At 33.8% G+C, this 24,675-nt stretch overlaps 1 protein-coding gene across 1 annotated transcript in view; it reads left to right on the forward strand.

The window, feature by feature from the left end:
• LOC145247341 (calpain-5-like) overlaps positions 1 to 24,675 on the forward strand; it is a 169,890-nt gene that overhangs the window by 77,959 nt on the left and 67,256 nt on the right. The window contains exon 2 of the mRNA XM_080109004.1: positions 8,286 to 8,454. Within this exon, the coding sequence (XP_079965130.1) occupies positions 8,287 to 8,454 (168 nt within the window). The 5' untranslated portion in view covers position 8,286. The remainder of the gene's footprint in view (positions 1 to 8,285; positions 8,455 to 24,675) is intronic.

The following is a 24,675-nucleotide window of genomic DNA, read 5'->3' on the forward strand; positions in this document are numbered from 1 at the left end:
CTAAACCTAAGGGAAGGAAGGCCTCTCCAGTCTTGGGTGACAACCTTCCTAGAGCTGGTGACTCAAACAAATTACCGGTCTGCAAACCTAAACCGCTTAAGGAGTAGATAGGCACCGTCTATCGCCCGGCTTTCATACTCCTTCTTTGTCTATTAGCCAGGCGTAGAGGTTGAACCACTTGGAATCTACAGAAACACTCGGTGGTCGATCTTGTTTCCTGACTAGGGTAATGAACGCCGATTTTCCCCTCTCCCGACATATCCCATCCCCTAAACTGGATACTTTGGAGTGCTTGAATACCGTAATGCCAGTGCAAGCAGATTGGGTTGACCATCATCTGATGGGTTGAGGGTACCGGATAGACAGTTCCTGGCTGCTATTCCTGACTGGTAGTACAGAACCCTTAACTCTTTGGTAGCGCTTAGAGCGGCTGCTCCATCAACAGTTGTATAATATCGGGATGTTTGTAGCACCATGTCGCGCATGGAGAAGTACCCTGCACTCATCCCCGGTGGGCTATCCTGAGGCCACAATTCTAGTAGATGGAGGGACAGCTGATGGTCTTCCTGTGTTGCATGTCTTGTACTCTGCATCACCACTTGCTCAGCACCCCTTACCTAAACTGAAACTCTTAAAAATAAAAATGACAGCACATTAAAAAATTACACTAAAACCAGGCCAAAACTCAAACAAAACCAACCTGCCTTCTCCTTTGGTAGAGTTCTTAAAAGTCAAATCGTTGAACTTTGACTCTTAACAGCCAAATTTCTGGCCGAAAACGATTACAGAGATTTTCCCAAATCTCAGTACCCTGTATATCAAATTTCAAGTCTGTAGACTTAAAATTTACAGAGTTATTGCGTAGGTAAATGTACACACAGAGACACAGACACACACACACAGACACGTTCACTTTTATCTATATATAGATTTGCAAATAAAAACCCTCATCTAACTGCCCTTAAAGCAATAAAAAAAAAGCTTGTGCGTGGTACATCAGCATAGAGTGCGAAAACAAGCAGAGGATTGTGTCAGGAGTGTTAGAATGATCAAATATTCCAGCGCGCTAAGTAACATATTTTATGTATGCCACTTTATATCTGAAGTGTAAGTCAATCCTTGGAGCTTAATAAAAAAGGTACTTACTAAAAAAAAGGCCATTCATTTTAGTTGGGGAAAATGGGGATCTGAACGTCTGTGGTGAAAGGAGAGAATCTTTTTTAAGACGTGTTAAAAGTAACAGATTTCACACCCACTACACCACATGCTCCAGGTCGGAAGAAAGAGAATTATGAAGCTCTTGATCATCAATGCTCTTCGAAGTGCTGTCATAGATACTTGTGACCTCTGAATGTTAACTGGAACAGTATTTATGAATATCAAAAAGAGAGTTGGGGCCAGATTGAATCCTTTTGACATGCCGACATTAATAGTATGTGCTTTGTATTTTTGCCGCCAACAACCATTTTTTATAGATCTATAGGTAAGAAAGGATTTGGTGGCTTAGCAGACTTTTCCAGGTATTTCATAGCAAATAAAGTCTGTAAAGCACAGCTTTGTAACAAAACCTACCGGACTCCTTTGATATAACAAAAGCTGTCGCCCTAAAAACAAAACCGCCGTCGGTAGATTCACTAATCCTGTGCGATATCACAGTCAATACACTAGCTGTTTATATTTAAGTCCGAAATCCATATTGTTTGTCACTCAAGTATATTGTTTTTTTTTTGTTTTTTTTCTTTGCTGAAATGATTGTTAATTCTTTATTTATTACAGATTCAAGTAACGTAAATGTGGTTTACTAATCATAAATGTGATAACCACTGTAACTTACCTTGTTTTTTAACGTAGTTTTGATTATTAAAATTAATTATAACATAAAAAATTATAAGCATAATTTATTCGGATTTGCACGGGTTTAAATGTAAAAATATAGGTCCATACTATATTTCCGTGCTTTTTAGTATGGACCTACTGGGAAAAAGTTTGTGAGTCTCTGACAGTTTTCGAAATTGACTACATTTTGCAAATAGCGTCTATCTTATATACACATCAATTGTGAGCAGAGATTTCCTAATCATTTTTATAGTGTTTTTTTTTTTACATTGGCAATAAGGTAAGCATTTACAACTGAGTTGTACTTATGTTTTCAAAAAGAACGAAACTCATTATGACCTTTACAAATTAATAGTGGTTGTATTTTAAAGAATGCCTTAACATACACAACATGGCTATGGAATAAAATAAAAGAAACACATTCAGTTATTATTTACAAACATTAAAAAAGGAAATGTGTTTGCGCATATTACTGTTTTATTCTGCTATTAATTACTATCGAGTGAAAACATTTTCATAGAAAACGGTCTTCTCGTCAACAAGCAATAAACAGTTACATTATGAAACCGAAGCTAATGTTTGCGAAAACCATCTCTTCAACCCGAAATGCAATTACAATTTTATTTTTTTATTTTCCAACTAAATTGAAAATATGGTACAAAACAACAAAAAAACTCTTGACTACAATATGGTCGTCTTCAAGTCCAATGTAAACAAGTTCTTGATGAGGCATCCCCTTAAGTAATCCAATTAACTAAATTTCCATTTCTAACGATTGCTACATTTTCCCAATTTCTACTGTATACTCATTAACCCTTATCCTCGAGTGGCCTCCAGCTCTTGATAAGTGGTGACTCCTTTGTAAAAAAAAACACACACACAGATAGAAAGCTAATTATACATTAAAACAAATTACAGATTTCCGCATTTATAACGTATCTATACTATTTCTTATTGTATTAAACAGCTTCGTTTTGTACATATCGGCCTCCAAATAAACAAATGAAATATTAAAACGTAACGAAGTGAGCGATTTATCTTCTTTATTATTAGCATTTTGTTATGACCCATGAAAAAACACGAATTCTGATTATTTGGTTTAGAAAAGTTTGCATTTCTTGGCACGTGAAAGCAAAATTAAACACAAGATCGGGATTTTAATGCGAGTGGATATTTGGGTGCGAGTTTGCTCAGAAATTGCTCTCTTCATTTACGAACGGGGTTTTTCTTGTTTTTTGTTTTGTTTTTTTGTTTTTTTCTTCTTTAAATGTGCATATTTACTCGCAAACTTACGAGTGAAAGTTAGATACAAAGTTGAGTTTAAGGAGAAGTGGTAAATGAGAAGGGTTTCTTTTAATTTACGAAAGACATTTTGATTATTTTATCTTAAAAAGTACACATCTGAAGCGGCAATGCCAGTGAGAAGGTGCAAGTTGTTCAGGTCAAGTCATTTTCTTTCATAACTCTGGGAAAAATATGAATCCATCACTTTTAATATAAATAATCTATGACTGACAATTGCACCAAGTTCCAATTGTGAATGTCCAAGAGTTTTTCTTTTAAAGCCATTCAATTAAAAGAACAACCTAGAAAGGATGTTTCAAAATTGTCAATAACTTTGACGCACTTTTTTATTAGCAATTTCCTTGGGTCGTTTATGGCTCTCAACAATTCATCGTTTGGAGTTGATTTGATAAACATTATCTTTGAGATAGCTGCACAGACAAATATCTGAAATGCTAATATCCGGTGAACATGTGGCAAATTCAGTACTAAGTACCGACGAGTAAATGAATAAAGTTTCTCCGCAACTGTACTGTATATTTACGCATGAAACATGGTGCACAACCCAGGCATAAACTGAAGTTTATCTGTATCATGTATAGTTGGATTGCAGAAAGGGTTGTTAGTTTTCTTAACGATTCAATAGTAGCACCTGAAGAGGGGGGTACTGTTTATCTATATATATCTACAAAAGTGAAAATGTCTGTGTGTATGTCTGTGAACATTTCCCTATTAAAGTACTCTGTCAATTGTCGGTCTACAGACGAGATTTGACATAAGGAGTATTGAGATTTGGGAAAATTTTCTTAATCGGTTTTCGGTCAGAAATTTGGCTGTCATGGGGTCAAAGTTCAACAATTTGACCTTTTAAAACTCTACCAAACTCCTCCGTCAATTTTAGGTCTAAACAGTTGTAGGCTACTTGATCATGGATCTAACTTTAAAACTTGATTTGAACCCAAAAAAATAAATGTTAAGGGGTCTAATTCTAAAAAATTGACTTCTGCGGTCTCTATAAAATTACTCAGCCAATTTCTGGTCTAAACATTATATATTTTACGTAAAGGTATTCAGAGAAAGAGCAATGTTTTTAGTCGATTTTACCTTTGCGGTGTCTAGCAAACAACTCAGCCAATTTGGAGTCCAAACATTTCAAATTTATACATAACAGGTATTCAAACATGCAGCAAGCATTTTAATCAGTTTTGGGGTGGAAATTTGACTGCCAAAAGGTCAAAGTTGAAAGACTTGACCTTTGTAGATTCTACCGAATTCCTCCGCCAATTTTTGGTCTAAACACTTGAAATTTTAGATGTAGGTAATTTGGATATGGATAAAACTTTGTATTTTTATTTGAGACCAAAATAATAAATGTTAAGGGGCCAAAATTAGGGTCAAAGTTAAAAAATATTGACCTCCGCGATCTCTACGAAATTACTCAGACAAATTTTGGTCTAAACATTTGAAATCTTACATAAATTGTATTCACACGTAGGGCAAGTTATCAACAGTACATAGGGCCTGAACAAAGCCGGACTGAACTGCTAGTTATTATTAAATGTTTAAATACAAAATTAAATGTTTGAGAATTAGAATCAAATAATAATTTTCATCGAAAATCCTCCCTTCATATTGATTTGTAACATGAGATGATAATTCTGACTCTGTGTAACCGTTGCTTTGCGTGATGAATATCCAACATTCTTTTCATCGTTCAAACTGAATATATCTATGTTCGACGTTAAAAATTGGCAAAACATTTTTTTTTTTTTGTCTAATTTACTTCGATATAATAATAACTGGCGGAGATTCCATGGTGCTTTCTTCGTCACTTTGTATAATTCACTTTTAATAATTTTTTCAATTAATGTTACTTTTTCCATAAAAATAGTTATCATTATCAGATAAATATTCTTGAAATAAATAAAAACAATGTATCGTTTCCTTATTTCTTTATTAAAATTTGTAACAATTTATTTTTATTTTTTTACAACATATCTTCTGTCTTCTTAGCGTACAAAGAATTATCAGCTAAATATTCTTTAAATCCATAACACAAACAGTACTTTTGAAAATGTATTTTATGAAAATTGTTCCGTTTTAGTCGACGGAACGACATAATTTGATTTTGGAAGAATTTATTTTTTAATGAACAATATCGGAATTGTTTTAGCTTTAGAAATATCGGATTAATCATCAATAAGCTGTTGATCTCATTTAATGACATATAATAATTATTATTATTATTATTATTATTATTATTATTATTATTATTATTATTATTATTATTATTATAGAAGTAAAGTGACTTATTTTTGGTTATGAAAGGTAACCGTTAATAAAGAATCAAACCAAAGAATGGATACTGGTATCCGTTGCGAACCAATAAGGTGTGTATCAAAACGAAAACTATTTTGTTAAATTTCAAACGAATAAAGTGATATCCTTTTTGTGTTTGTCATTTTCACCATTCTAAAACTAAACTTACAAAAATGTAATCGATTTTCTAGTTTTATGACAAAAGAAAATGATGTGTAATACAAAGGCCAATATATGAACAAAGATACACTCACGCCTAACCCTGAACAAATCGATGTCTTAGTAGAATGAACCGATAAATTACATTCAGTTGAAGTGAATGCAAATATTGCGATGCATGAACTTCTAATTCCAATGAACAAATAAACGCATATTTAGGGTTTGTTTCAACTTTACTTCCATTTAATTCCATCTGCATCGTTTCGAAGGGAAATTCAAAAGAGATTGGGCGTGGATAGCAACAATAACTTTTGACGACGTGCCAACATTTGAATATAGAACAAGTCAAGTAAATTTACTTGACAAGAGTGTTGGGAATTTTGAGTTATATTTTCTCAATCATGTGTGTGTGTGTGTGTGTGTGTGTGTGTGTGTGTGTGTGTGTGTGTGTGTGTGTGTGTCTGGTAAGTTGATAAAACGCGTGTGTTCTTTTGAAATAATTTTCAAACACAATATCATTTTTCTGTAAAATCGTAAGTAAATGAATGCAATAACTTTCATTATTATGACGCCTAATTCCCAAGATGTTTTCTATTATAATATTGGTGCTGCCTCCGTCTATTGATGCAAGTGTAAACAACGCCTAATACCAAGATCAAATTCTAGTGATATTTTACGAGAAATTAATTCAGTAGTCGTACTAACTTCGTATTAGTGTCTTATCTATTATATTCATAACATGAAATCAATTTTTCGCTATCTCTATAGTTTCCATAGGAAAATAATACGTTCTCAACACATCCTTCACAATTGCCACTCACATCACTTCTTTAAGCGTGGTCTGTGAATGTATGCTTACATTCGATCCACATTTTAAGATTATAACATTTATTCATAACAAAATGCGTCTTTCAAATACGTATTCCGATGCAGAAAGTAGCAAATAATGTTTATCTCTATTTGTTAAGATCTATCACTTCACTCGCGTCACCGTGTCGTATTATTCACAAGTACAATTATTGCTGTTCGACCGTCATTATTTTCTTTGCAACATCCTACTATTTATAACATACTAAAACAGATTTTAAATATAAATAATAGGGGCTCCCTCCACTTGAATTAAATCCTACCTTGCGTCATGACTGTATTCGTAGAATAAAGGATTATCATGCTGCTTGAATTTCAATATGGAACTTTGATTAATACTTTTTCTCGTTCTTCAGAATACCCGAATAAATTACAGAACACCTACGATCGTTTTCAACATGGCGTCTTATGCTGAATGAAGCACATTTTTTGAATACCTTCATTATAACACTTCGTACGTGTTTACAATTGCAACATTTGCTTCTACATACTTCTTACTTATTTACGAAAAGAAGCAACTTATATGTTAAAACAATCAATTCAACTCGAGAAAAATAATGTCCTTGATTAAACAATGCTGTATAAAGCAGTGAGATTTATGAATATCCAACATTGTAATAAATGCACGTATAAAAATTCCCATTCACAACAACTAGTACAAAACAAATCTTCTTTATTCATAATAAAACGACATATTACTGACATTTTTGTCATCCATACAGTTTTTGATTATTAAGAGCGTATTTTTATTTCACTTGGCCACTGAAGTATAAGAACATGGGTGGGGGTGGGGGGGATTGTTGAAAATATTACTAAAAATTAACTTCAAATGTGAATGGATTTTGTTTTCTGTTTTTTTTTTTTGTTTTTTGTTTTTTTACTTATTTGTATTGCAGTCAATTAGATTAGAATTTTATTTTTTATACTTGTGAGTCACCGCTTCTCAAGACTCCCGGATCTCGCTAGAATAAATGTTAATGAGTGTTAAATGGATGATTAGACAACACCGTGATGGTCAGCAATGCTGGAACTTGGATAGGGTTTACTTATATAAGAGGACAGCTCAGCAAGAACTTATTTACATTAGACTTGAAAATGATCATGCTATAGTCAACTTAGATGCAACCCCATGGTATTGTATTCCACAGATGGACAGTTAGAGGAAAGAAACTTTACTCATGGAAATTTAGTTTATTAATTTTTACAATCAAGGAATTCTTTCTTGTGTTTAATATTTGATTTTTTTTAAATACATTTATATTCTACAGCTGTTTTAAAGATTGGCGTTCTCCTTTTAAGAGGTGCTACCAAAATGTATGTACAGTTTGATAATCCACAAATTATGTTTCGGTATTTTGTTTAGATTTTGTTTTATTAAACCAGTTGCTATTACCACAGCTAAACTATAATGTATATTTCTGTTAGAAACTGCAATGTTTCAAGTCATTTTGTTCTCGTACTTTATAAGTAGAGCTATGACAACAGCATATTCTTTTCATTGTTTTGACTCTCGAGCATATATCTGACACAGACACAGTTAATCAACCGAGAACCGCATCATTCTATATAAAAGCATATAAGATATCAACGGATACACACACTTGAGTCAAAACAATGAAAAGAATATCCTGTTGCCCTAACCCTATTTATAAATTTGTGGCACTCGCCTCCATTTCAACTAAATTAACAGAAGGATAGTTAAATAAACAATTAAAACAATCTTTACAGTTTTACATTTGTGTGTGGGTTTTTTTTTTTTTCAATATTTAATGTTTCAAATCAGTCGCTGTTATTTTTTATATTTTCTTTTCATTTTTCAGGATGGTAAAAAAAAAGGTTGTCCATTTCAAAAACCAGCATTTCCACAAATTAAGGCGAGAATGCCGAAAAAAGTCGATTCTTTTCCAAGATCCCGAATTCGCCACAAATTGGTCCTCTCTTTTCTACAGCCGACCACCGCCCGGGAATATCGAGTGGAAAAGACCGGGGGTGAGTGGAACATTTGCTTCTTGGATTTTCATTGTGCACACACGCGCGCACATATATATATATATATATATATATATATAATGTATTGTGTCTGTGAAATTGTGTAGGTGTTTGAAAACATATCTTATTACAAATGATTAAACTTTGATTGGTTGATCCTGTTTTGGATAAGTCACTAACCCATCGCTTATCTGTTCACGTTACATAGAAGTTAAAGACAGACATTCATCCACTTTAAGGAAATGCGAAGGATAGTAGCTTTCAGTGACTGTTTGTACTCTGGAATATTATTTATTGAAAAGAATATTCTGGAGTACAAAGTAAATAAAAATAACAGTGACAGCAAAGAAAACAAGAAGCACGTTTAACGTTAATATTTGTTATAGTAAAATTTATTGCGAAGGAGAAAATATGCGTATCAAAAAGAATTGAAATGAGAGTTAGCTTTTAGATTTGGTTGTTCTTTTTTTGTGTATGTTTATGCGTAAGTGTAAAGGAATGGGTGAAGAGTGGAGCATTAATAAGAATATCCACTTCCCTCGATTGTTTTTAAGTCACATCTTTTGTGGTTGTGGAAACTTGTTAAAATGGGCATCTCTTAGATTATTTATCGTCCTCCCACGGCAGGATGACAGGACAAGGCTCAGAATGTGAGATTTGAAAAGCCAGCGCTCTAGAGAAAGAGTTCTCTGGCCTGCAAAAAAATGTCTAGACAGCTCTGTCGGCATGTCTCGGTAGAGGCACCTCAGACAGCAATAAACTAACTTCTTCTCAAAAGAAGAAGGCAAAGCATGGGATGTTGGTCTTCCTAGAACTACACAGGACCAATGCAATACCTCAGCCAATAGGGAAAAAGTTATTACAACAATGGCCTAGACTCTGTCATTTTATCAAGTTGTTTAGATAGTGTTTGTTGTTCTTTTTAGGCTGGTTGCTAGTGAGAAAAAAAGTACATACATAAGAAATATACTCGCATTTATTTTTTCAGGTGTGTGTGTGTGTGTGTTTTAGTTAGTTAGTTAGTTAGTTAGTTAGCTCTGATTTTATTTAGCTCTTTGTTGGAATACATAGGCTCAAAGAGAATCACTTTCAAACGATTGGGAATCATTCTGATTGGTTGAGAATTCGCATTATGATGTGAGTTAAATGTTAGTATTTCGATATCCAACCAAACGGTTGTGGAAAAGGAAAGAAAAGGAAAAAGTAAACTTAATGAATGGAGAAGGAAAGAGGATAACTTATATAAGCTAGTATCTTTTTCGAGTATGTTCGTCTCGGATATCTATTTACTAATGAACCAAATAATAATAATAATAATAATAAGCAATATGTGTATTATACACTTTATTACAATCTGTCATTATGAGTCTTTACAATTGTCTACAAAAGAAATCTGACAAAACATATGTTGTGACGACACGAATGCTATCAATATTGTATGACATGGAATGTCTTAATGTCGACACACGTTTTATTCTGCTGCATTTATTTTAAATTTCGTCTTTACTTCATCATGACTAAAAACCTCTATTAAAGATTGCATCACATATATTTTCTCGTCTTTGCTCAAATACATTTCCTTTTATTTTATTTTAAAAACGTATAAATACAATCGATCGTAGATGAGCTTGAACCTCCGATATTTTGTTGCAACTGAAAACGCTGTCAAATTGCCCATTGGCGTCGTAAACGCTGTTGCGCAAATGCGTCCATTTTATAAATTATTTTACTAAAATACAAAATTATATCATTTATTAAAATAATGTATATTAAAAAAGAATTGTGAACCAGTTTTCATTCCAACCAATGTTCGCATTGGTATTATTCTGACAATAGGAGATGCCCTTACTTTGTTGGACAGGGAGGCTGTTCAGCTTGCTTCTCGGAAATACGTCCTCCTAGGCATAATCTCCTTCTCTGGGATGAGAGTTTATTACCGATCCCATGGAGTGTTACTACCAGGGAATGCCAACGAACCTGTTTTTTTGCTATTTTTGTACCAGACTAGAGTGCCTCATTGTGGAGTCTTGTTTATTATTTTTTTTCACTTTCCCGCCACATTTTACTACAGTGGAAATCAACGAAGTAATACCAGTGAGTGCAGAAATCTATAGTCTCGGTCGGTCAGTTCGTGCAGTTGTTAGCCAGACAGATGTTAGTTCAAACTTACCTAGGAATGGTACTTTTATTTTCTAGTTTTTATATGCCTTGTGGACGGAAAACGAAAAGTGATCATTTTGTATATGGAACGCCACGTCAAATTTGGATACCATCCAATTCGTAATGCTGACGTTGTTTTAAGACAAAATTGCCTGCTTAATATAATAAATTAATCCTTATGAAGTATTTAGCAAGTTGTTTAGATAGCGTTTGTTGTTCTTTGTGTTAAAGTCCAAGATAAAGTATATAAGGATGTTGGATTCGACCACCAAAAGCATGTCGGAACATGACTATAACTACAGAACTCAAAAACTGTAACTGATAATCTTGAAGATGAAACCTTGCAAATGCACTTTTTACCTTCATAAATAAGATGCATGTCTCCAGTTATGATAACTGCTGTCTAGACATGCACTCGTATGTACTTCCTTTCCAAGTTATAATGACGCATGCAATAATCATTTTTGACAACATACTTACCTGGTACTGCTTATGTGGATGTGTTTGTACCGAAGACGATACGTCCTCGGCAATCCGTCGAACTGAGGATTATATTAAGCCCTATTCTGTCAGACGGAGAGATGCTTTTCTTAAGAGTAGGTCTATCCTCTCAAGTATATTTTTTCTCAAAAAGAAATCACTTGAGGCACGAACACCCGAGAATGCAGATGGGGCTGCTCAGACATTTTTGTATACTAGAGCACACTAATCGATGCTCTGTACTCTAACAAAAAACAACATTTGATTTTGCATCTAACTTTCTGGAAAGAAACTAAAATACAATATTCATATCATTTTTATTTACATTATATTATACGAATATCAGTTTAATTACGTTTTGATATCTATTTTATATTCAGATATTTTGATAATATAGCACTTAATCTTATATCGGTGTATATGTTTGGTTTATTTGTTTTGCATAATTTTTGTCATTTACTACCGAAATACAATACATGATGCAAACAATTATGATCTACGATTAATTGATCAAACGTTGTTATTTCTCATAGTTGGTTGCAAAAATAATCAGATAATCAAATCTGAAATCATAGAACACTGAATGAGAAAAATCTACGTTAACGGCTTAAACAAAGAATTTGTTCGAAATTTTCAGAATATTTTACATTGCAAGATGAGATGCATAACACCGTTGTGAAAATGAAGGGAAAACGTAGGTACGTGCAAAATTAATGCCGATGCTCTGAATGTATAAACATTTTGATCCCTCCCTTTACTTAAAAACTCACCAAAAATCAGGAAATTAACCAATTTTAATGAAATTTTCCGTATTTTTCAAATAATGATCACGAAATATAATGTTTCTATTATTTTTATTTGAATCTTAGTGGAAATGTATAATTTTGTTTAAACAACAAAAAAACTTTTACTAAAGTTATGGTTTTCAGTAGTAAAAAAAAAAAATAAATGAATTTATTTTTGCTTTTATATGAAAATAAAGCATCGTAAATTGTAACAATAAAAATGAATTTTTCAGGAACATTTCGAAAAAAACCCTAAAGTCCGTATTAATAGATTCGATATAACTCGAAGAAAAATTAATTTCTCGAACTACCGTTATTATGATTGAATCAAACATTGTTTAATATTTTCGCTCAAAAAATTATAATTGCAATAAATATTTCTCTTGTTTTTAGATTCTATGTTTTGCGTAATTTTTATTTGTAAGATTCTAATATTTTCCTTTCTTGAATGAATGTGAAACTTTCAGCATAACATAATTTTTATATAATCTTGAAAAATATTTTTTTAATTTAAAAGCAGGAACATAGAAAAATGATTAAATTAAAAACTGGTAAAAATTATACAACTGTTCACGATAGGAATGTACAGATGCACGCATGGGGGAAAACTCACTACCCCCCTTTCACTACCTGACGTCATTTGTAGACAGCCTATCTTGTGCTTCCGTAGAAACTACATTTGGACGAATTTTTGTTTGTTGTGATTCTGCGAGCTCAGAATCTCTCACTTTTGGTGGCTAATTAAGCTATTTTGTACAAACAAGATGTTTTTTTTATTTAATTCAATATTTTAGGATTTTACTAATATCTATGAAATAAACTCAGAAAACTAATATTTATCTTTCAAAGGATATTTACAATGAATTTATGTAACTTCCAAATTTAGCTGAATTTGTCAGCTTCTAAATGTCGCCATGAAAACATTTTTCATTATAAACCTTTTTTTTTCATGTGTACGAATATTTGGTTTTCTTTTTGGAAACTAACTTTAGGCTTTAATTTTTCAAATACAATCAAAAATTAGTCGGAAAGCTACAAAAAAATTGTGATAAAACGGCTTTCAAAACTATGCCCCCCTATTTCTTCCCGCTATTTTTGCCCGTACATATAAAAGTATTACTCGCTGTCAGTACAATTAGAGAAGCAAAGTGCAGTGTCGTACCTAGAAAAACGACATATGAACATAATGTATGTTTCAGAAACCGTTTCTATTGCGCTATTGTTAGTGGTGATGGTGATTTTTGTTGATGGTGATGTTTATGATTTTTGTTGGAGTCAGCATATTACGATAATTAAACATGTCCCACTAAAAGTCTATTTTTATATATTACTAGATGTAACTGGCATTGCTCGGTATTAAACGTAACATTAAATTCCTTTAAAAAAAAACAAGTAAAACGGAAGAAACTGGGATATATTTGCATGAGAGTATTGTATTTTTTCTAAACGGCTCACTTCTAAGTAAAAGAAAAATAAGCTGAGATCGAAACCAAAACTTAAATGCAGTGAGTCAAGTATGATATCCATTAGACCAACTAGCCAAATTCTTTCAAAAGTGGTGTCAAACCTCGTGAAGCAGTGGACAGATAAAAATCCGATTATAATTTTTACTCCTTAGCAGCCTTTTTTCCCGGATGATAACCGATTAAAAAGTTTTCCATATGTCTGAATACCCTACATACCAAATTTCAAATCTGTTGAGAAAATATTCGTAGAGTACATAGGTTGAGAATTATCTTCTCACACACATTCTCACTTTTATAGATATATAGATAGACTATGATTAACAATATGTCTGCATGCCAGTGAACTTTAGTTTTACATGTTTGTAATTGATAAACACAATCAGCTATTTTGCTTCTTTATACAAATGATATGTTTTTAATTCTCTACATTTTCTATTAGTTGGGAAGCTGGTATCTTTCTGTGTTTGTGGGTTTGAGTATGTGTGTGAAGTGAGAAAAGATGGTATACGCCAAAAGATAACATTTTGAATTGTTTCCTATTTATTTTCTTTCTTTTCTTTCCATTCTCTTTTCTGATAAATGAATAAGTAGGAAGTATATGATCAACAGATATCTAACATTTCAAGATGAAAGAGAGTAGGTGTGGCAACAAATGTTGCAACCAAATTGGCAGTTGAAATTAGACACGTCATATGGCATACAGGTTACACACATTATGACATTTGATTTCATCCAAAACTTTTAGTTGGGTCGAGTACATCTAATCAGTTGGCTGGAAATGCAATTAGACATTAAAAAGGCTTCTATTTTTCTTGTCATAGTTTCGTATTTCAGAGTAGACGATGGGAACGTATCCAAATCTCTCTCATATATATATATATAGAGAGAGAGAGAGAGAGAGAGATATAAGTGAACGTGTGTGTGTGTCTGTGTACATTTGCCTACGCAATAACTCTGTCAATTTTTATCCTACAGACTCGGAATTTGATATACAGGGTACTGAGATTTGGGAAAATCGATGTGATTGGTTTTTGGCCAGAAATTTTGCGAGTAAGGGGTCAAAGTTCAACGATTTGACCTTTGAGAACTCTACCAAACTCCTCCAACAATTTTGGGTCTGCGCACTTGAAATTTTAGATATAGGTTTCTTGGACATGGATCTAACTTAATAACTTGATTTGAGTCCAAAACAATAAATTTTAAGGGGTCATAATAGGGGTCAAAGTTTTTTTAAAAATTGACCTCTGCGGTCTCTTCCAAATTACTCAGACAATTTCTGGTCTAAATATTTGAAATTTTACATAAAGAGTATTCAGAGATAGGGCAAGCTTTTTCATCAGTTTGGGTCAGTATCGTGTTAAAGTTCGACTATTCATACGATAAATATCGAAAAATTGGCTAAAACATTAATATCTTCCCCTTCAACTAGGCACTTTTCTACAGGAGGGGGGGGTCACTTTTTTCGCCGATATTTTTGAAAGTTATCCTCTCCTTTAGATTGTCTAGCCTTAATTTTAAAAAATGTCGCTTCCGGTTTGGTGGTGGTCGTAACAGCATAAACGTTAGGTTTTACCCCGTTCTTTTCCTCCTTTGCGGTATGGGTTCGAGCCTGCCTTCCTACTATCACTTTTTTTTTTTTTTTTTTTTGACAACATACACATCCAAACACTCGGGCAATGCCGGGCTGAAATACTAGTATATATATATATATATATATATATATATATATATATATATATGTCCACATAACTGAGACATGCCTTGAACGGTCAGAAATCGTCTGTTCTTGTTTTAATAACCATATCTCTTTTCGATTACTTCCAGCCCTCTTTAATAAATAATACCACAAAATGACATTACCGGTTTCTGGCATCATGAAGGATCTTTGCGATGCCTTCCCATTTGATTATGCGGGTAACATTACACCTTTGTGACTTCATCCATTGTGCATGGACACAAACAGACATCATTCATAGTCTTGACGTATATATATTTATGCAAATCGGTCCAGACAAGGCATAAAGCCACTTGATATAAAGAGTTAAACATACTACTTCAAGGTCAAATACTAGCTAACAATTAGTGTCAGATGGATAGATTCTGACTCGGAAAATAGCAATTCTTACCCTTTGTCAGAAATATCATTCATTGAATATGACAAGTAAATGCCAAATTAAGGGAAGCGAGAGTCAGGAAGCTTCTGAAAATAACTCTCTTAATAGCCATGCTGATGACTGATAGTAGCACATGTCCATGAATAAGCTCTATTTACGTAAAAAAATATATTAATAACTATGAATAAAAATGCATTCGGTGAAAGACGTGACTTAATGCAGGTATTTGCAGGCAAGAGTGGAAGGTTTCACCACTTGTGAAGTGAATTTGTATACAAAGGTAGCGTTAAGACACTATGTCTATCACTAATAAAAACAAATGTAACACACACATTCACATGCACACACACACACACACACATACACACATACACACACAAACAAACACACACACATATATATATAAATAATTCTTAGACTGAGAGAGTCTACATATATAATATATCTAGTCAGTTTCCACATAACTGAGGCATACAGTTACGAGAAACTACCAAAAAACACATTGAAGCACAGAAAGTAGGAACTCGAGATTTCTTGAAAATCTACAATGGTGTAGTAAATAATAAGCAATCAACAATTCCCCCACTATCCAACAATCATGAGATTCTTTGCACAGCAACCAAAAAGGCTAACATGCTTGCCAATCGGTTTGCCTCAAATTCTACATTAGACCCAGCAAACCACTCCCTCCCTGATTTTCCACATTAGATGATCTGAAAATCACCGATTCTCAAGTGCATGATATCATAAAAAACGTAGACACATCAAAAGCATGTGGACCTGATCTCATCCCAGCTGTACTATTAAAGAAATGTTCCACTGAAGTTGCTCTAGTCTTCTTCAAACTCTTTAACAAATGCCTAAACGAATTTTGCTTTCCTGACTGCTGGAAAACTGCTTTTTTACAAGTTTACAAGAATTCTGGCAAAAAACTAATACATTAAATTATCGCCCCATTAACCCTCCTCACTCTTTTTGCCAAAATATTTGAGTCCATAATTGATCAAGCCCTAGTCCACCACTTTAAAGTTGCTAAACTTCTGTCCGACCAACAATATGGATTTAGGCAAGCCCATTCTAGTGCCGATATCCTAACTGTAATCTCTGAACGTATTTATCATGCACTGGATAAAGCAGGGGAGGGAAGGGCAGTAACCCTAGATATATCTAAGACTTTTCACAGGGTATGGCACAATGAAAACAAGAAAATTAGATCATATAGAATTACTGGACGAATACTTAACATAATTAAATCCTTTTTAAGTAAGAGAAGAATCCAGGTTGTCCTCAATAGACGTATATCAAAACAATATGACATAAATGCGGGTGTCCCTCAGGAGTTGATCCTTGGACTTTTATTATTCCTGATATTCATAATGACCTCCTTGATTAAATTGTCTCTGAGATAGGTATATTTACGGATGACACATTATTCGTTCAGACTCTTCAGCTTATCATTCACAAAGAACATGAGCTGGTACAGATACATCAAGGACATTGTCGTGGCTTCTGTGAGGAAGATGGGCTCTCTCTACCGTTACCGTACTAGAAAGTTACTTACGCCTGAATGTATCTTGTACCTCTACAAGGCCACCATTCGCCCATGTATGGAGTATTGTTGTCACATTTTGGCTGGTGCATCTGCTACAAGTCTCTAACTTCTGGACACGGTTCAAATGAGAGTGACCAACCTAATAGGTCCCCCTTCTGTCAGCTAGGCTTCAGCCTCTCTCCCACTGATGAAATGTTGCATCCCTCTATCTGTTTTACAAGTATTTTAATTGTAGATACTCCAACGTTCTACAAGCCCTTTTACGTCTTCAACGTAAATACCCCCCCAACAAACCTGACAAGCAGCAAAATCCCACCCCTATACAATAGAGTTCCCCAGATGCCAGAAAGCCTTATACTCTAATAGTTTCTTCCCCCAGAACTGCTAGACTTTGGAATTCCCTCTCAGTTTCCTGCCTCCCCGATTGTACTGACATGCAGAAGTTCAAGTGTAATGTAAACAGATATCTTGCTACTCAACTCCCTACATAGTATCCCTGCAATTATGTCCAATATAGTAGCCCCCTACATCAATGGCATCAAGCCTTGTTTGGGGTGAAAAGGCAATTAAAATATATGTATGTATGTATATGTATATATATATATATATATATATATATATATATATATATATATATATAATGTATAAAAAATGAAAATACCAGCGGTGGTTGACGTTATGTTTTGAGAAAAATAGAAAAACCGAATGAAATTATTAAAATAATCAACATTTCGTCCCTATTTCAGGGGACATCTTCAGGATATTAGTACATCTGCGGTAGATCTTGCAGAACGGAAACCATATTGTGTGTTACTAAGAAGATTGTTTCTGCTGAGGTGGTTTACTATTTCTCTATTTAATATAGATTCCAGCAACTTACTCATGACACACAGGAGGCTTATTGGTCTGTACTGAGAGGGAGATGATTTATCACCTGAATTCTTAAATACAGGGCATACTGATGAGGTTTTCCAGGGAGTCGGAAAGCACATCTCCTTAAGGCAACGCTTAAACAATGGTTCCTCCCATAAATACTCGATATTCTTCTGGAAAGAATTCTCAATAGAAAGATATCGGGGAATCGAACGCCAACATAAATCTAGAGTTTTTTAACCTGTAAGAGTTTACTTCCAATACTGTTTTTTTTTTTTTTTTTGTATTTTTTATTCGCTGGAAATGCCCTGAAACTGTTACTTCTTATTTCTCTAGATTAGCAGAAACTATTTTTTCCTGTAGGAATCCATTAAAATAGTAGCTTTTTTTTCTGTTTGAATACATTGTAACTATGGCTTTTGTAATCCGTAATGTTTCATTACACCAATAATTATATGATACGTAATACAGTACTGCTATTATATCTTCTATTTTATAGATCTCCATTGCAACGTTGGCGTTCTTCTGGATAAATGTGCTACCATATTTGTTTACATATAAATCATACGAAAATCTTTCTCTAAAGAAATTCTTATATATGTTAAAATTTTAGATGAACTACATTTTTGAGTAGTGTCAATTATTTATACTACATTTTTAACAATGGTTTTGATAAATAATCATGGCAGTAATCATCGATATTTCTGAGAAGAGGTTATAATCATTAACATTTATTTCTTCTTCCGGGGAGCAGATCCTCTGAGGTGATTTGGTAACATGACGACAAATCAGCGTATTAATTTCATCACCACTACCACCACCACTTTGAAGCACTACTCCCAGTCACAGACTATTTGGAATTTTACTAGCAGTCACAGAAAACTTCCAATCACCTACGAAGAACAAATCTCTCTCTCTCTCTCTCTCTCTCTCTCTCTCTCTCTCTCTCTCTCTCTCTCTCTCTCTTGTCTTTGACCACTGGATAGACAAGCAGGACTATCATCCACTGTACAAAATACTCCTCGAAGAAAATTTGTAGGAACTTTCAAACTTTAATTAGTTTTGACACCGTCTTCTCTCTCAGGTTAGGTCTCTCAAATAGATATAACCTTGTTATTCATAGAAGGACTTTGTTTACTTTTCATTTGATAAGTTTTGTTGCAAAAATATAGGAGTTGGATTTACAATTAATGCAAAAATAAGCTCCTATAAGGTGATGACCCCGATGTGATATAGACATGAAATCTACTGTTTTTCCTATGTTGGTTGCTATGTGGACATGAATAAAGATGCAGGAGTAAAGGTCAGACCTAGAAGCTTGTCAAAATTTATTTGGGTTTTCATTTCATTAAGTTTTTGTTTAATTTCAGGTTAAGAGAAGAGTGAGCAAAGTGGCCAAGTATGCAAACGCAGTGGTCTATTAGACGAGTCCTGTCTCAAAAGTTGCGGCCTCATGAAAGCCCACCAGAGATTGCAGCAAGGTCCTTTTTCCATGTGCGATATATCATTACAACTATCCTGATATTATACAACTTACAGTAGCTGCTCTGAGTGCTACCAAAGAGTTAGGGTTTCTGTACTGTCAGTTAGAAACAGCAGCCAGACAAACTGTCAATCGGATACCCTCAACCTCTCAGACAAGACCGACCCTACCCTCTGAGTGAACACAAATGGCATGCAAGCAACCCCAATTTGCTCAGTTTCTGAGAGAGAGAGAAATTGAGAATAGGGAATAGGTGAATAGTGTTCATTGTCCTAGTCAGAAAACAAGGCCAAGCCAAGGGTGGCTCTGGTGAGTCTGATGAAAGCCGGTGATAGGCAGAGCTTATCTATTCCTTAAGCAATTTAGGCTTGGAAACTGAGAATTTGTTCGAGTCACCAGCTGTAGGAAGGTTATCGATGAAAACTCCCCCAGTTTTAATATCAGTTTTCCTATCTTAGATGGATGACCTGACAAGATTTACGGGTCCATCACACCGAGAGTGCTAGCCATGCACCTGGTTTCTACACCAGGTATTTCCGCACCCCTGCATGGATGAAATTAGGGAGTATCTTACTTTAAAGTTTTTCTTTATTCTAAATAAATAAGCGTAAGATTGGAGATTCCCCTCTAACAGGAAGAAGAAATTTTGTATCTATTAAGTATTGTGTAAGAACCAATCTGTTTTAGTAATACAATTGTTTTAAAATAAATGAATAGGATATTAATGATAAGTACTTGGATATGTAAGAAAATACAAAGCAAAGGAACGAAATAAATGGTGGGATTAGATTTACATGTTGAGGTTAAACACAGCACGGATAGATGAATGCACTTATCTTGGTGTTCTTTGAATCACCCATGTTGATCTAGCTAAAAGACCGGTGTTTCCACGTGGAATGAATTGGGGTGCAACGATTATCATCTATTTGAGAGCATTAAGAGGGAGGGTGGGTCTGCCTTAAGAGCCAAATGTGTGCTTTGAGTAGTCGGACGGTAGTTTTAATACTTCCTTCTTGTATTTAATTAGAATGTTATAATTTTCGATTTCCGTATTTATATTTTCAAACATACACACTCATTTTCCAAAGGTGATGAATACCAGAAAATAGATGCGTATTTCCAATTTCTCTATTGTATCTATACATATATTGCTAGCTTAAACAAGATGACACGTGAGACGGAAATCTGGAAAAATACGTTCAAGCGAGTAGATAGTACAGAATTAGATAAAAGAATAAAATAATGCAATAAAAAAAATTAAAAATACGGATTTAGGAATGGTTTAAAACTAGGAGAGAAAATATCGATAAGTTTCTTCTCCGTACACGTTTTATTAAACAAAAAGCAAAGGTACAAGATGGATAACAGATTACCTTATATACATATATATAATTATTAAATACATATAGACATTAGTGGTTCATCCTTTTGGGAATCGTCAGTGCAGAGTATCACGATTAACTCCAGTCGATAGATTCGAATCAGGGAACAGAAGCCATCTCTGGCTTCATTAGCAAGGACCTAATCCACTCGGCTACCATTAAGCGCGAGAAATGCTGTGGAATTTTAAACATTTTTTAACTGTGTTTTTTTACGTCTGTAAGAGTAATTTAATCATATGTGTGCGTATATATATATATATATATATATATATATCAGTAAAGTTGTTTGTATGTGTACGTTTCTCTACCTAACTATTTTGGCAATTGTCAGTCTACAGACTCGAGATGTGACTTAAGGAGTATTGAGATTTGGGAAAATCTTTTTAATCGGTTTTCGGCCAGAAATTTGGCTGTCAAGGGGTCAAAGTTCAACGATTTGACCTATGAAAACTCTACCAAACTCCTCCGCCAATTTTGGGTCTAAATACTTGAAATTTTAGATGTAGGTTACTTGGATATGGATCAATTTTTTTATTTGATTTGAGCCAAAAAGAATAAATACTCAGGAGTCAAAATTGAGGTCAAAGTTTTAAAAAAGATTGACCTCTACGGTCTCTAACAAATTATTCAGTCAATTTTTGGTTTAAACATTTGAAATTTTACAGAACAAGCTTTTTAATCGGTTTTTGACAAGAAATTTGGCTGTCAAGGGCTCAAAGTTCAAAAGAAATTTGGCTGCCAAGGGCTCAAAGTTCAAAAGCTATTCATCTATTTTTGGGTCTAAACATTTGAACTTTTTACATAAAGTGTATTCAGACATGCAGTAAGCTTTTTAATCAACTTTTATGCGAAAATTTGGCTGCCAAGATGTCAAAGTTGAAAGAGTTGACCTTTGCAAACTCTACCAAACTCCTCCGCCAATTTTGTGTCTAAACACTTGAAATTTTAGATGTGAGGTTACCTGGACATTAGTAAAACTTTTAAATATATATTTATACATATGCATATTTTTTGTTGCCCATTGCATTGATTATAACCCATTGGATTTAAACGTCTCTCGCTTACCCTTTTATTTCGATGTAGATCACTCGATTCTTTTAATATAATGTTCTGATAGAAGTTTCCTTCCATATTGAGTTTGAAAGTGTGTGAATTCTTTTTCTGTAGTTCGTTGTATGAATTCTTACACCTGTACTGAACTCTATTGCACTTCGATGTATGCAACTTGATCCGTTTGGTAATATATTCGTTTATATATAATAATAATTTTTTTTTAAAAACAAACTACATATGTGATTCTTTACGACACTAGTCGTTTTCGTCCACAGACCTATATCGGAATGATCTGGATATTTCGGAAAAGGTTCGTATATATATATATATATATATATATATATATATATATATATATATATATATATATATATATATATATATATATATATATATGAGCCTTTTGTCTTGTTAGTGATATGGATCAGAATTTTGTCAATGCTTTTCTTCTTTGGCGGAATGCTTTTTACCTAATCAACATACCCGCTATTCACAATATTCTACTAAGTTTACCTCAGCCTGATTTAACACTCCAATAGACTGACAGGTTGTACAGATATTTCAGACGTGAAATACGAGTTTTCTACGGCGCACATAAAACTGTCAAATTGACGTACAACTTACTTTACACTTCCCCTTTTGAAGGTATTCTTCCTGATATTGAAATAACTTCTAGATAACTATAGCATTTATCTTCCTCACTATTCCAAACAATGCAGCTTAATACAGGTTATAAATTAATCATGCCCACGCTGACAGTTTATGAATGATTACAGTATAATATCTTTTACGCATACCTTTCTATTATGTTTTATTCAAGTTAAATCATGAATAATGAAGTAAAAATAATATTAAACGACGCCAACATTTTTCATGTACGTTTTTTTATTCCTCTATAATTTTACCTGTTCATATTTGACTTTTAATTGAAGTATCCTAGTGTTCACGTCAATTTAAAAAATTAACTTCAAATCGAGAAGACAAAAAGAAATTTTACACAATAGAAAATTTTTATTTAAATGTAACTTTAGAACATTAATGCAACACAAATACAACAGGAACACAATGATTTAATTGATATTTAGTAACATAGCCTAGTCCAATTTGACAGCCTGCAATCTTTTGGACATTCCTTTAATTAGTCAATACTCCGGTGAAAGGACATCCCACTTCTCTTTAATTTTTGACCAAAGTTCTTCTAAATTTGAAATTTTATCATTGCATAGTTGTTAGTTGATATAATGCCATACGTTTTCGATAGGAGTGAGGTCTGGAGATTGTACAAGCTAATCCAAACACGGAATATCATACTCTTCAAGGAACCTCTTAATATTGCCAGTTATGTGAATGGTAGCATTATCCAGCATGAAGATGGGATTATCATCCAAATTCCGGCCAAAGTAGTGCAGAAAATGCTCAGTCAACATATTAATGTGCATGGTCGAATTAATTCGACCTTGCAAGCGAACTATAGGCCATGGTCCAGTTGTACTAATAACGACCCACACAAAATCTGAACCTCCACCACATTGCAGTGTTGAAACTGTGCACCTAATATTAAATTCCTATTCATCCTTCGTTCGACGGATGTACTGTCTACCATCACTGCCTAGCTTATTAAATTTGTTTCATCGCTAAAAATCACTTTCAACCAATATGAAAAGTCGTGATCTTCATTGCATCTAACAAAATCCAGACGGCGCTTTCTGTCCTTTACAGAAATCATTTGCTTGCATCTTACAACACAACCTTGCAAATTTAATTCCATCGATCTGTTCTTAACTGCAAAAAGAGAGCACTTTTCAATAAGATTACACTGTTGTTGAATTTGGGGAGCCATTTCAAATCTGTTTCTGAGGCTGTGGATCTTGATAGCACTGTTTTCCCTGTAAGAAGTAACTCTAGGACGACCAGATTTAGGGGCGTCACGAACACTGCCGATGTTTTGGTGCTTTTGCATAGTCATTCGTACCGTTTTCTCATTACATTTAAATCTGCAACTGATTTTTCGATTGGATAAACCAGAAAGGTGGAGATTAATGAGCTCCTGACAATCACTAAGAGAAAGTCGAAGCATATGGACTAAATGTTGTGTTGTATAACCTGAAACAACAACAATTACGATTAGAGATGTTTTGTTACCTAAAAGGGGGATATTTTAAGCTGGGTTTAAGCTCATTTATTGCTGCGGAGTTTGTTTTTGCCTTCTCGATTTGAAGTTAATTTTTTAAATTGACATGAATACTAGGATACTTCAATTGAACGTCAAATATGAACAGGTAACATTTATAGTGGAATAAAAGGCGAATCAAATGAGGTATAGGTTTTTAAACAGTTACATTCAATTTAGCTTAAATTTGTGGGTTCTGAAAAGAATGACAAGTGCGGGGTTTCTTTTTGGCGCCACTGTATACATGAATATGTTAATATCCCAAACATTAAGCTGGTATTTACTAACTTCCCACTTCCATGGAGCATCGGAGGATATTGATAATTATTTCTACAAACGATGTAATTCACCTTAACAAGACTGAGAATGATGTTGTCAAATCATTCCTGGTTTGTGGACTTGCCTATGACGGATTTTTACCTCCTATAAAATCTCCACTGCCGATACAAATGAAAACACCTAAAAGCACTGAGCAACTTGTTTGCTGCATGAATTTTGAATTCTCTTAAATGTTTCTGAAGCTACAACCTCGTCATGACGTCTTCATCGACATCACATTGTACGCTTTTTTTTTAGATGTATTTGAAAACTAAATTTCAACTGCTTGGTTTAGAATTAAATGGATTTTGCACTAGCAGAGAGACATCGTCTTTGATTCATATAAATGTATAGACGGATGATTCTGTCATTTTTAATATAGGTG

Source organism: Euprymna scolopes, chromosome 25, assembly GCF_053919585.1.
Source record: "Euprymna scolopes isolate OS-2025 chromosome 25, ASM5391958v1, whole genome shotgun sequence".
NCBI lineage: Eukaryota > Metazoa > Mollusca > Cephalopoda > Sepiida > Sepiolidae > Euprymna > Euprymna scolopes.